This window comes from Miniopterus schreibersii (genome assembly GCF_964146895.1).
Source record: "Miniopterus schreibersii genome assembly, chromosome: 14".
NCBI lineage: Eukaryota > Metazoa > Chordata > Mammalia > Chiroptera > Miniopteridae > Miniopterus > Miniopterus schreibersii.
The window spans coordinates 47804391-47817572 of record NC_138114.1 but is presented as its reverse complement, the minus strand read 5'-3'; the positions used below and the strand labels follow the sequence as shown (position 1 = coordinate 47817572).

Genomic DNA, 13182 nt, shown 5'->3' with positions numbered 1-13182 from the left:
TTAAATCTGGGGATCCAAAATTGCCATCCTGAGTAAAAGAGAAATTGAACTGATTGCATTGATCGTATCTGGAACATTCATGTGTGATTGGATTTGGGCTGGAAACCCAATGGCGTTTTACTGTCGCATTCCATTAGGGACGGGGGGGGGGGGGGGGGGGGGGGGGGGGGGGGGGGGGGGGGAGGGGGAGAGGACGGCCTGGAGCACTGTTCCCTTGGCTTTGAGCTGAATGACGTGAATGCCCTGGAGAGAAGTGCCTAAGTGAAGTGCTAATCTATTTATGCAGCAAAAAATATATACAATCGAATAAGTTCACCTGTTAGGCGCACAGCACCAAACTAATTCGAGCTCTCTGAGGTTCATTTCGCCTGTCAGCCTCTCCGTAAGGGCTCTGAGGGTGATCAGGGCTGGAAAAAGCAGACAAGTGCCGTTTCAGCCACGAAAATTGCGGAATGTAAAGGGCTCTTGTCTCCTCCATGCTCTTAACCCTGCCCATCCCTCTGGACTGGCTGTCGTGTTGTTCTCATGCTTGGCTCGTATTTGTGAATGGAGGGTAGAGAAGCTGCTTCAAGGCTCTTCAGTGCTTATACTCCAGCTGGCTGCTGACTTAGGAAAAACAAGACCCTAGAGGCTGCAGTGGAAGCAGGGAGGACTGTGGGTGAAGTATGTGTCATAGAAAAGCCGACCCAGAGGTTGGAGTGGACTTAGCCCTTGCTTACCGGCTGAGACACCCAAGCTATAAATAGTAAAGCCCTGAGTCACAGATGCAGGAATGTCACAGCTGCTTGAGAACTGCTACTGTTAACCATCAGAAAACCCCCATAAAGGCCTGGTCCAGCCCCGCCAATGTAATTTCAGCCATAAGCCAATGTAATTCAGCCATAAACAACCTCTGAGTCAAAGATGAGGCAGGTGGATTGGCTTCGTTCTTTTCTGCTCCCCTGGCTCGCTCAGACCCAACACGTTACAATATTTGCAGTAAATACAGTCTAATACTGGCTGTGCGTTCTGGTTGGGAAAGATGTGTTGGCCATCTGCTGCTCTTACGAGTGGGGGGCTGCGTCTGGCTTTTTGTCTCTTGCTCATGACATTGTCCCCACGTGGTGGGTGGATCTGAGTGTGGTGGGGACTGAAGAGAGGATCTGGGTCTGGGACAGGTGGTGGAATGGGGTGGGTGTGGGCTCCGTGAACCCAGAAGTCGTCGGCTCCCAGGAGAGCGACCTGTGACTCTGAGGGTCAGAAATCAAAAGCTGAGTTAGGAGCCGCTGCTGCTGGGGTCAGGCTCAGGCTGGTGAGGGTGCTGGGGTGACCGCCCCTCACCTTGTAGCTAAGGTTCCTCCCTCACGTATACACATCCAAGGGTTTGTCTAGAAAACTCCAATGAAGCGGAGAGAAGGTGGAAGCCAGAATCCTACCGAACTGGATAAGTCAGAATTTCACTTTGATCCAGAATTTGATCCTGGATGCGGAATTGAATCCTGAAAAGATCCTCTGCCCAGGCTTTCTGTTATTGTCTCAGTCCCCACCCCCACCCCCATTCAGGTAAACCCTGGGGGGCGGGGGAAGCGAGAACCAGCGGGGGCAAATGGAACGTCATTCTTTATTTTTCATTATAATCGAGCCTCCAGGACCTTAAAAGTGGAAGAAAATGAACTTGAAGCAGCCACTTAGCATCGCGTTTCGACCAAGGCTAATTTTATTTATTCCGCCTGTCTGAAAGAAGCTGCAGAAAGAATGGAAGCAGCAGTAATAGGAAACTAATCAGCTAACAATTGACTAGTTTCAGTGATCGGCACCGTCCCGGCGGCCTGCGCCCCCCTCTCCTGGCAATCATTTATCAGACCTGGGGAGGGGCCGGGCGCGGAGCGGTCGGTCCGCTCTCCCGGCCGGCGCGCGGAATGCAAGGTGGCGTCCGCGCCGGAGATTAGGGCGGTGGAATTCCGCATTTGTCACCGCGGCAGCTGTGGGAGCGGCGGCGGCCCAAGGGCAGAGTCCCCGAGCAGGGCGCGGCCGCGGCTCCGCGGGGCGGACCCCGGAGCGCGGAGCTCGGCCCTGCGAGCTGGGGGCGGGATTTTAGAAAGAAGCCCCGGGCTCGGCGAGCGGATCCCCTGGATCCAGTGGATGCCCGGGCCCTGCCTCGCCGCCGCTGCAGCCGCGGATCCGCCCGCCCGGGCGCGCGCCCACCGCCAGACCCCAGCCCTCTCCGCGTCCGCGCCGCTCGCCCGGGGACCCGGTGGCCATGGTGAAGGAGAAAGGTAATTCGAACTATCGATCGCCCTGCCACGGGGGCTCGGCCACCTCATGGACGGGAATCAATGGGGCGCCGGGCAGACATGTTCTGGGTGCGCGCGTCCGTGTGCTGAAGCCTGGCTGTCCCTGCGCCCGGGCTCCGCGCAGCGCCGCGGATGGAGCCGCGCGCGCCCGCCGCGCAGCCTATTTGTGCAGCGTTTGCCCCGCCGAGCCCCGGGTCTGTGCCCGTTGGGATTGGTGGTGCGTTTGGAATCTGGGGTTGTGTTCGAGACTTGCTACCTGCCCCCCCACACACACATCCTAGCCTTCAGTCCCTTCCTCACTTATTCCTCGCCCAAATCAGCGAGTTAATTTGAGATGTGTCATGAAAGGGTCCTGCTCCCCGGTTGGTGCTGTTTCGGGGCGCACCGGGTGTCTGGGGAGAACCGGCGGACAGGAGGAGCAGGCTGTTCTGAAGGTTTCAGGTGTGCGTTTCAGCCGCCTCCCTAATCACGCCTCCAAACATCTTTTTAAAGGATGTGGTTGGTGCCCGTCTAAGGTGGCCAAGGTGCCAGATCACCGCCAGGGAGCTTGTAGGAGGGAGAGGGCGGGCGCTCTGCCGGGTATTTAGGTACTGGGCGTGGTCCTGAAATTGAATTACAGCTTAAATTCTTAGTTTATCCAGGAAAGGCCAAAGAACAGAGCAGTGCTCGATTTTAATTATGCAGGTGCTGTATAAACACATCTTAGGTTTAGAAACTGGACCGCGACAGGAGAAAAGCAAAAGCTCCTCACCCCTACCCCGGCGGCCTCCATTCCCTTCTCCTAGAGGCAGGATTGGTAATGTGTGTATCTTTCTAGACAGGACGTAGACCGAGGGATGGATGAGAGACAGAAGTATAAAAGTGGGGTCATTTTATTATCATTTTTCTGAGACTTAATTTTCCCCTCTTAACGTCTTAGGAACCTTCAGCATGTGATTTTATCGTGTGCGTAACCGCCCTTTAATTTTGCTCTTACCAGGCTTGCTTTTATTCTGCCACCTTTTCTTACTGTGGGACATAACTTTCTCCATAAACACCGACGTCTGCCCTTTTAGGGCTGTCCTGAACCATTTCAGCAACTTACCTCCTTTCTCTTAAAGCTCCCACAGGGAATGCTTTGAGGTGAACAGGCTGGACTCGAATTGATCCTTGCTGCTGGGAACTCAGTTCGGGTTTATTAGGCTAATGGGTGGGTGAAGGACGGGCTCATGACGGCTGACAGCGCTCAGGCTGCCCTTGGGACCAAGAGAACACGGTTTCCTCAGTCCAGTCTGCTCCCGCGTATCCTTACCCGTCCCTTGCTTTAGCACTGGTCTTTTGCTGAGTAAGTGGTAATTGAATGAAATGATTTGGTGCAGATAAAGGTGCTTCTAATAATGTTTCTTCTCTTTTTGGGGTGCTTCCAGGAGCCCCCAGAGTAACACATACAGATGCTGACATTTACTAAAGGTCAGGGCTCTTCGTTTTTACCTCCCACCCGACTAGAACGAGCTGGTGCTCATCTCTATTGTTAATGGATTTGAGTTTGTTTTTCCAATAGGAGTCCTTTGTGAGCAATGGGAAAGAGGTCCGCAAGAGCCACTTTTCATGCCATCCCCGTGGGGCCGTGGAAGCCCAAGCTTGCTGTGTGGTATATGTGTTATAGATCAGTAGTCCCCAAATAGCAACTCTTTTTCAAAGCCATTGCAGATGTCTCAAATCTCAGATTGCCTGGGAGCACTTCTGCTTTACAACTCAGAAGCCACTTTCTTGCTGGAACACTCTGAGCAGGCCACCAAGAGGTCACACACTAGTATTATCTTAGCCACTGATTAAAAGCTGTTCCTTTTTTATTTTGAGGTCTCTGTCAGTCCACACTGCTGCCTCCCAGCTCTCTGATGGCGCCAACCTCAGCCAACAGCAGAGGAAGGCAGGGTTTTTTTTGGCAGGTACATAAGAGCTGCCATGGAAAGAAAGGAATTTCGTCATAGCTTTTAAAGTGGGGAGGGCACAGGGGAGCATGTAGTACAGGCATTCATCCTAGAGGTGAGAAAACGGGATTCAGAAAGGATAAGCGAATTGCTCAAGGACACACAGGGGATAATTGGAGCAGGTGTTCATTGTGTCCCAGCGAAGGTGCACCTGGGTCAGGGACTGCGCGTACCAGGCATGTGGACGTCCACTGGCTCCTCCACTAGGCAGCGAGCCTCTTGGAGGCAGCACTGTGTCCCCATCTTTAATGTCCAGTCTATCACTTAGTGTCTGCAGATCCTCAGACAGCTGGAACAGGTTGGCCTGTTCTCAAAGCTGGGACTAGAACCTGTGTCTTCTCGATTCTGGGACCTTCCCAGTCCTCTTCATTTCTCATCGCTTCAGAGAAGCCTCACTCCTTTCTCTTGGAGCTGACCCGGGTCACCCTTGAGCAGCCTCAGATGATGGCAGCATCCGTCCTGAGAGCATGGAAGGGCCTCTGAAGGGCTGACCCAGATCCCTGGTGTGCTCCCCAGTTAGAGGTGCCTTCATTCACACGGCTTCAAGCCATCGTTTTCTCTCCTGGATAAGTTTCCATGTATCTGCCTGGTTTGGGGCTGACACTGACAGATCACACCTTGGCTAGTGGGGAGTGACATTTGCTGACATACTTTGATCCTGGTCATCTTTTGTGCTCCTAACCAGGCACCATTCACTCCCATTTGCAGGCACTTATTGATCCGGGAACCTTGATGAAATGGTTATTTCTCTGATGTGTTCAAGGGCGTCGTGTCCTTGCTGGATCCTGTAACAAAGAAGCAGGAGAGATTTTTGTGGGTTTATCAGTCAATATCTGTCTTCCCGAATACACTCTCAGCAGCCTAAGCTCCAGAGGCCCTCTAGGCTCATTTAAAAGCTATCATTGTCTAGCTTACATGTGTTCCAGTGCAAGTTTTAGAAGTAGACACAAAGGGATTCATTATCTCTTTGTTAGAGAAAACTAGAGTAAACAAATACTAGAGGTTAACTTATGTAAACACTCATCTAATTTAAATAGAAAGGATGCTTGTAGCTTATAAACCCTGTGAGGATAAGAGTTTAGCAGCGAGGGAGACACATCAAGGTAAATTGTTTTGAATTTGAGCCCATTGTTAGTTAGTTTGTTTTGTTTTGTTTTGTTTTCTGGAAGCTTTCTGCCACTGTTGGATGATCCAACTTGCTTTTAGGGTAGAGTGGGACCCAGTGAAACTCATTCCAGTCCACCTTCAAAGAAGACGTGTTCACTGTCCACCTGATGTTCAGGTGCCTGGAACACACACACACACACACACACACACACACGGCAGTCTTGGTTCTTGGCAGCTTCTGAGAACAGTGTACTGTGTCTCAAATGTGCCCTACAGACTGGCACCAAAGTAATCCTCTTAGGACATTGATGTCATCATATTTCCAGCTCAAAAACCTAAATGAGTGACAAGGGTAAAAGTTCAAGGCTTCCTGCTAATTGTTGAGGATTCTCCCCAAGTTCTTAAAGGACTTTCTCCCCAAGGGCCTATTGAAGCCAATCTCATTTTATTTTTAACGTTATTTTTAAACCTGCTGGTTATTGACCCCATGCGGAGTGGCAGGCCCTGTGTTGAAAGCTTTGCATACATTGTCTCTCATCTTTCATCCATAAAGATTGGTTGTAGTTCCCCCTTTTAAGAGGTTGAGGAAGAGGGGGCTCCCGATGCTGAGAAACTCTCGAGTCACTTAGCTGGCAAGTCGCAGAGCTGATGTCCTCACCAGGCCCGTCTGGCTCCCAGCCCTGCGTTCATTGTGCTTGTGCTTTCCTCCCATTTTTCCTGTTTGAATAATCATGGCGGGTGTTTTCCCTCTCTGACCTCAGTCATCCTGCCCCTCCTGCCCTCGTGAGAAATATATATTCTTCTTTTCTGTGCTTCGGTATAATGCTCATCCAAGGCCCATCCCTTCTGCACATTCTTCTAGAATTACTCTGTGCACCTAAGTAAACACCAGGGAAATGAAACAACCCTTCCGTCTCTCCTCAGGTATCTGTTGGCTTCACACATGGTCCTGTACAGTGATCTTTAGAGGAATGGAGTGTGGCTGCTTCTAATGGTACCCTCTCCCCTGGTTCCATTCCTCCCAAAACACCCCCCCACACAGACCTACCCCCTCAGGCCCGTGCACACTGCCGACCGTCATCGAAACCAGTTTCTCTTCCATCCTCAGGGAAGTCTGAGAACAGTAGGTCCTTCTGTGCCATGTAGGAACTCCTCAGACGCCCCAGTCCCGTTTCAGGCCCCTCTTTTGTGTATCATTGCCACTCACTCCTGGATTCGGTTTTCCAGCCCTGCTTCCCAGGTTGAGCTTAATGCCCCACCCCTACCTGCTCCTGGAATATTCTAGGTTCTTCATCTTTAACTGAACTTGCAAAGCCCCAAGCTTTTGATGACAAGGACATTTCCTGAGTAAAGTCTAAAGGGAAACTATTGATTAAAGGAGACACGTGATGCTGGAAGCTTCAGAATAAGTTGCCTTGATCAGTGGTGACTTGTGCCCACGACTCAAGTGTGAGCTTTGCACCTTCGGAGGGAGGGGGAGCTCCAGCTTTTGTCATCCCATTTCACGCAAGAGAAAAAAATCCCGGCGTAGATTGCTCTTACTGTTTAATAAATGAACATGCTACTCTCGTCTGAAGTAGGGTTCCACCCAGCTTATCTTCTCCGGGTGATGAGATTTCCAAGGCAAAGGGAAAGAACTTCACATTAAAAAAATAAAAATGTCATAACACATTCCCTGCCCTCTGCCGCTTACTCACTAATGTCTAAAAAATGTTTATCCAGAAAGAAAGCAAGACTTCATTTCCACGCTTAGAGGTAAGGCTGAATGTGTAGATAAATCTGAGGAAGGAGCACTTGACTGAAATTCCCCCGAAACTCCTGAGAGCAGTTTTTGATGAGGAGTGAACTCACGAACATGGAGACAGTGGGCATCTAAGCTGCAGGTTGGCCAGCCCTGTTTATTGTCACCTGCTCCCGGACTTTGGGAAGTGGCCTCGCCTCCTCCTTCTCCAGTTACCTGGTCTAGTGGCCAGGAAGGATGAGACAACCCTCTTTTAAAGAACAAAAAAATCGACTTTTCCAAATTCTTGCAGAAAAAAATACCCCAAGGGAGACTCACACTACCAAGGGGAAGTCTTGGCATCTGATTGACTTGGAGGAGGGGGCCCCTCTGTGCCATCGTTTTCCCAGCCCCTGGGGGGCACGAAGGAGGGTCCTGATATTGTTTGGCTCTCATCTGCCGAAGTCAAAGCGCTGAGTGTTTTCCTGAGGCAGCATCAGAGCGCCGAGGACTTTGCCCAAGGTTCAGTGGCGGGTGAGTGGTGCAGGATTTCTGCCCATTGTGGCCGAGCCTGACTGGGCACCCGCAGCAGAAACCAGCCCAGCTTCCTGTTTCACGGTGCGTTGGGCTGACGGTGACTCATGCATACCCGGAGGCATGTTTACCCCAAACTGGCAGGAGCTATGTATTCAAGGGCAAATTTTGTGAACAGCAGGGAAGGTGAACATTTGTATCATGACCTCTTTTCCCTGAAGCATCGTATTTGTGTTCACACTGACATGATTAATGCTATTATGGCCCAGTGTGCCCCGGGGGACACCAGGGGTAAGTTGCTGTGTCCCACTGCAGTCAAACAGGCTGACTTGTTGGACCACTTGGACTTAACCACGAGGATGTTGGCTTTCTTAACACTTCCAGGGAAATTACTACCCATGGCAGTGGCTCTCAATCCTTAGTAGGCATCAGAACCCCCTGGAGGGCCTGTTAGAACATGGATTTCTGAGCCCTGCTCCCCGAGTTTCTGATTCAGTGGGTCTGGGGAGGGGCCTGAGGCTTCGCATTTCGAGCGATCCCAGGTGATGTGGATGCTCCTGGTCCGGGGACCACACTTGGACACCGTCTCCATAATCCAGGGTTTCTCTCTGTAAAACGATCAGCCCTCCAGGCGGATAAGGGAGCACATGTATGTAAGCAGCCTCCCTTCCCTTTTGCTAACTTTATCTTGCTAGCAGGGAACAGATGACACAGAGAAGGCACGGGGCATCTTTCTGCTCTGACCCTCCTGCAGCCTAGAACGAGCCGTAGGTCATAATGAAACAGAGCCGTGAGGCCCGAGCAGCGAGACACCGCTGTCGGTATATGACCCTGGGGTGCAGAGGGTGGGCTGGGTGGCTGTGGGAGGGAGCTATAGGGGCTGTTACCTGGGAATGAGTTGGGGCCCAGCTCGGCTTGGAGAAGCAGCACTCACTTGGAGTGAGGGCACAGGTGTGCATCGCTCTTAATTCTTGAAGAGTTGGGTGAGCATTTTTATTGGGGTTCAGAGCCCTTTGGAATCCTTTGAGCAAAGACAGTCGGTATCTTGGCTCACATAACTGTGTCTTCAGTCTTTGGGGAGCTAAAATATATTATTAAAACCTGAAGTGTTTTCCCTGCTACCACTAGATCTGGTCCATATTCCAGCTGTCTGCATCCTTTCTGTTCCTGTTCATTATCGGAAACACTGTAAAGGGAGAAGTTTCAGAAAATTAAGGAACCAGAGAATGGTCGAAAAAGACAGCAATGTTATTGCACACGAGGGTCTGCTGAGAAATGGACAAAAGGCCTGTGTGCCCTCAGAAACATGGCAGGAGCAGTGGGTTCCTGGGTCCACAGAGAGTCCCATAAGTGACAAGTGGGCTAGATGAGTGTCTACAGAACTGCTGTCTCTGTGCCACTCGTGGGACCCCTGTCTGGACAGGCACTGAGGACAGGGTTTTCAGGCCAACAGTGGTAACAGCATCTACGGGGCTGGAGTCCGGTTAGGCCATCGCGGCTCACCTGGAAAGCACGACTAGTATGTGGAAAGGCCCCAGCCTGAAACAGTGGACCACAGCAATGGGCTTCTTGATTGCGTCACAGATGTGCTGAGGTCTACTCTCTGCAAGACATTTTGGGGGTAACTTGATAGACTGAAAGCGTCTACTTCAGTAGGTCGATGAATCAGCCAGTGTTGGAGGAATGCTGATTGAGAATACAAACAGAGGCGACATAAGACAATAAAGGGAATATAAACAATATTCAGTGAGTGTTCAAAGGAAGAGTTAGTGTTTCAATGAATTTAAAAAAAAACCACAGGCTTTATAGAACAGGGAGCATTCAGATCAGCTTTGAGGGGCTCATGAACCTCTTATGGTTGGGGATGGTGTTTGATTCAACTGTGTCCATAACACACTGCTCCATAGTATGTGCTCAACAAATGTTGAATGAACCAATAAGTGAATTTTTGCTGTGTGTGGGTGAGGGAGATAATTATCCTTTTTAAATGTTTATTCAGAACTTAATAAGAGATAAGCGATCTCTTATATAGAAGCAAATAAAATATAGTGCTGGACTTGAAAGTACTCACATTCTAGCAAAGATACATAAATAAGTAATTATGGCACAATGTGAAATGTATTCAACAGAGAACTGTTAAAGTAATTTGGGACCACAGTGCAGGGAGTGCTTAATTCTGCTGCAGGGTCATGGCAGGCTAGGCTTTGAAGGATGAATAGGAGTGCAACAGGTGGATGAAAAGAAAATTAGAGAAAGGTGGTCAAATAGGCAAAACAGAAGCAGTGAAGTACAACCGCCCCCTGAGGAAATGCAGCCAGCTGGGTTTGGCAGGAGCTGCCATTGGTCACTTAGTACAGCAGTGGACATAAGGAGAGGTAAGCAGAGGGTCAGGATGAGTTGAGGATGGTTAGAACTGGAGGCTGGACATACAGAACTAGGCAGGTGACCTAAGTGAGTGGAAATTGCGGCCATCTGGACAGCATGGCCCTCTCTAAAGGGAAGACCACTGTGTTACTCCATCTTGGTCTCACAGAGGGACGTAGGCCAACTAGCCTGACCTTCCAATGTTTAAGAGCTACTAGAAATAGGAATTATTATGTCAGTCTCCAGATGTTTAAATGTTGGCAAATGATTCAACTTCCTCTTTGAAAAAAATCTTGGTGTAGGCTAAACAAAACATGTCTGTGGGCAGGACTCAGCCAAAAGGCCTCCAGATTGTGGTCTGGGGTTTAACACAGCGCTCACCAAACCTGCCCACAGTAAGAAATATGTCTTCACACCACACGACTCAGGCCTGGCGCATGTGCATATACGTGGCTAAAGTGAAAGTCATGGGAAACAGCACTTACCTTTACTCTCTGCTTTTTTCTACTCGCTTCTATTTTTAAAATATGCTGGTCATGATTCATTGATCTGTGTTTCAGTGGGCCAAGACCTGACGTTTGGAAAATCTCCACTAAAGTTTTACTGGGTAAAAAAGAAGAGGGTACTTTGCTAGGCATCCATGCTCCCATCCTGGGTACTCTTATAATAGTGCTTAATAGGTGTGTTTGGTTAAGCTGGGTTTCCTCACCTGCAGCTGGAAAAGTTTCAACAAAATAATTTCCAACTATTTTATTGATGATTTTATCCTAAATGGAAGTTGTCCAGAATTTGGCGCCTGTCATTTTTTTGGGTGCTGGATACAGTTAACACCTGACCTAGCTGCTAAATTCAGAGGAAAATGCTGCTTGGGCGAAGTTCAGCAGAAAGTCCCACGGGGACCCCCAGTCAGGCCTCCTGGGTGCTAAGTGTGATATTTCTGGAACTGCTTTTTCATGTAGAAGAACTTTTTCCTGTGACTCTGCACCTCCACTTTTGGATGCCACGCTCACCTGGCCCCTTGCGTTTGCACCACAGCCAGGAAGAGAAGTTCAGGCTTGGACAGCCTGTCACCTACCCCCTCCCACCTTCAGTGCGTCAGCTCTTTGCCTTCATCTGTTGGGCATCACGTGCTTATAGCATTCATCTTTGACAAGTCAGAGCATTTGCAGAAATAATACAGGGGCTGTGGAGGGAGGCCACCCGTCCCCGGGAATGTCAGAGATGAGTTGTCATAGCGAGCCTCTGGTGCAGCAGGAAAGCCAGGGCCATTCTTTGGGTTCAGGGCATGTCTGCCATCGCCTTTCTCTTGAGAGGAAGCACCCCTGTAACATGCAGCAGGACCCAGACGAGCCTGGATTTTTAAAAAATTTATTATTATTGTTGAAAGCATTACAGATGTCCCCTTTTTAAAGCCTGGACTTTTGAAACAAGAGCCCCAGAGTGACTTCTGGCCATTGGAAGGAGCTGCCCTGATGGACAGACCCCTGGGGAAGGGCCATGCCAACCATGAAAACCACGGGAGCACAGCAAGGGAGCACTAATGCGCTGGTTTTGCATAATAAGTGGAAAGTAGCCAGCTAATAAACATGATTCCGGCAACAGAGCCGAAGAGAGCTGCAGCTTGCTGGGACAGAGAGCAACCGATGCAGTGCTTTGGGGGTGGGGACCGGTATGGTACAAGATAACTGGGGCCGTGTTTGCAGACAAGATGGGGAGTCCCCTTTGACAGGGCCTGTGTTGCCTCCCTCCGGGGCACCTGGTGTCGGGGAGCAGCGCCCCATGGAGAGCTGTGCAGCCCACAGCCTGCACATCCTTACCCAGAGGCGGTGAGCTGGCAGCAAGCTGGGCCTGGTATCAGATGAATCACGTCTCTGCCACCTCCCAGAGGACAGAGCCAAGCTCTTCATTGGTGTGAGATTCAGTTCTTTTCTTCAGTGAAAACGGCCCTGAGAACACCCACTTTTCTCTCCAGGTGGGGAGGTTTGACAAGTTATCTGATAAGTTTGAGCACTGGAAAGAATTATTGGTAGATATCCAGTAATATCATGGATTGTCCCTCAGAAACCAGGCAAGTGAGAGAAAAGGAAGTGATCCAACTCTAGGAGGGGAAAAAAACATTGTACAAGAAAGGGACTGTATCCTCAGGACGGACTGCAGAGTCTAGAACAAAAATTGCACTCTCAAAGTGTCAACACAGACTGCAGTTAGCTGAACATTGCGTGTAGCCGTAGAGGGTCGAGTTGTATGCATAGTGTTAAGAAACGTATTGGGAAGACTGGAAAAAGCACCAAATGTTGAACACATCTGCCTATGGGGGAATTATGTCCTTGAAAGATCATTCTGGATGCTGTGTGGCAAAGGGATTGAACAAATAAGTCAAAAGCCCACACCGTTTAAAGACACAGACTCCTTGCTGTCTTCCCAGCTGTCCCCGAGCCCCTCCTAACACCCTACCTGGTGAGGGACCCCTGACTTAGAGGCGGACCCTCTTCCCAAGGTTTCTGGCAAATCTGTGGTGTTGGCGTAACTCTAGGCTTGTGTTGTGAGAACTCCCACGTGAGATGTGAACTGAAGTTGATGGTATCATTCCATTTTTTAATTTTTTAATTTTTATTTTTTTACCTTTCTATGGGCTCTTTCCCAAGAGAGCAGGAGAGATGAGATGATTATGGGGAGATTTGTCAGGATGGAGAAGTGTTGGTGAAAAACAAAGATATACCTCAGTGGGGAGGATTTCATGTTAGTAAGGAATTAGGAGTAGAAGGGAGTGGTGGGATCACCCCCAAGCTGAACCTGTCTCAGGATCCTAACAGACCATGACCCTCTCTCTTAGCTTGCATCCCCATAAATGGCTCCATGGGACCTCGGTCCCTCCCACCCTGGAATCAGGACAGAGATGACTCCTGCGCAGTCCATAGGGATGTGGGGTTCTGCCAGCAGGGTGCAGACCACAGCCACTGCCCAATAGTTTTGACTTGATCCATTGCTAAATGGAAGTGCTGTGCAGGGACAATTCGAGATCCCTGGGTGTCCTTACAAAGCTCTATCAAATTTCAGAAGGGATTTTTGGTATCCTTCAGAAATTCCTGCTCCTACAGGTTAGTGATAGTCTGCTGACATTCAGCTGACACGGGCATCTGTGTGCCAGGCCGGGGCTGGCAGGGCTCCCACAAAGAGATGAGCTCATGTCGTCTCCCCTTCCACCCTGCGCGGC

The 13182-nt window shown here is 50.0% G+C and overlaps 1 protein-coding gene across 18 annotated transcripts in view; it reads left to right on the top strand.

Moving 5' to 3' along the window:
- ABLIM1 (actin binding LIM protein 1) overlaps positions 1 to 13182 on the top strand; it is a gene marked incomplete at its 5' end in the record, with an annotated part of 227952 nt that overhangs the window by 105061 nt on the left and 109709 nt on the right. For 6 of the 18 annotated variants that reach the window (XM_081158060.1, XM_081158062.1, XM_081158077.1 and 3 more), the window contains one exon: positions 1897 to 2255. The exons of 9 other annotated variants lie outside the window; for them this stretch is intronic. In XM_081158060.1, coding sequence (XP_081014186.1) covers positions 2240 to 2255 — 16 coding nt within the window. Of the gene's footprint in view, positions 1 to 1860; positions 2256 to 13182 lie in introns of those variants that run through there. 3 more of the 18 variants (XM_081158065.1, XM_081158075.1, XM_081158080.1) reach the window with 3 other exon arrangements.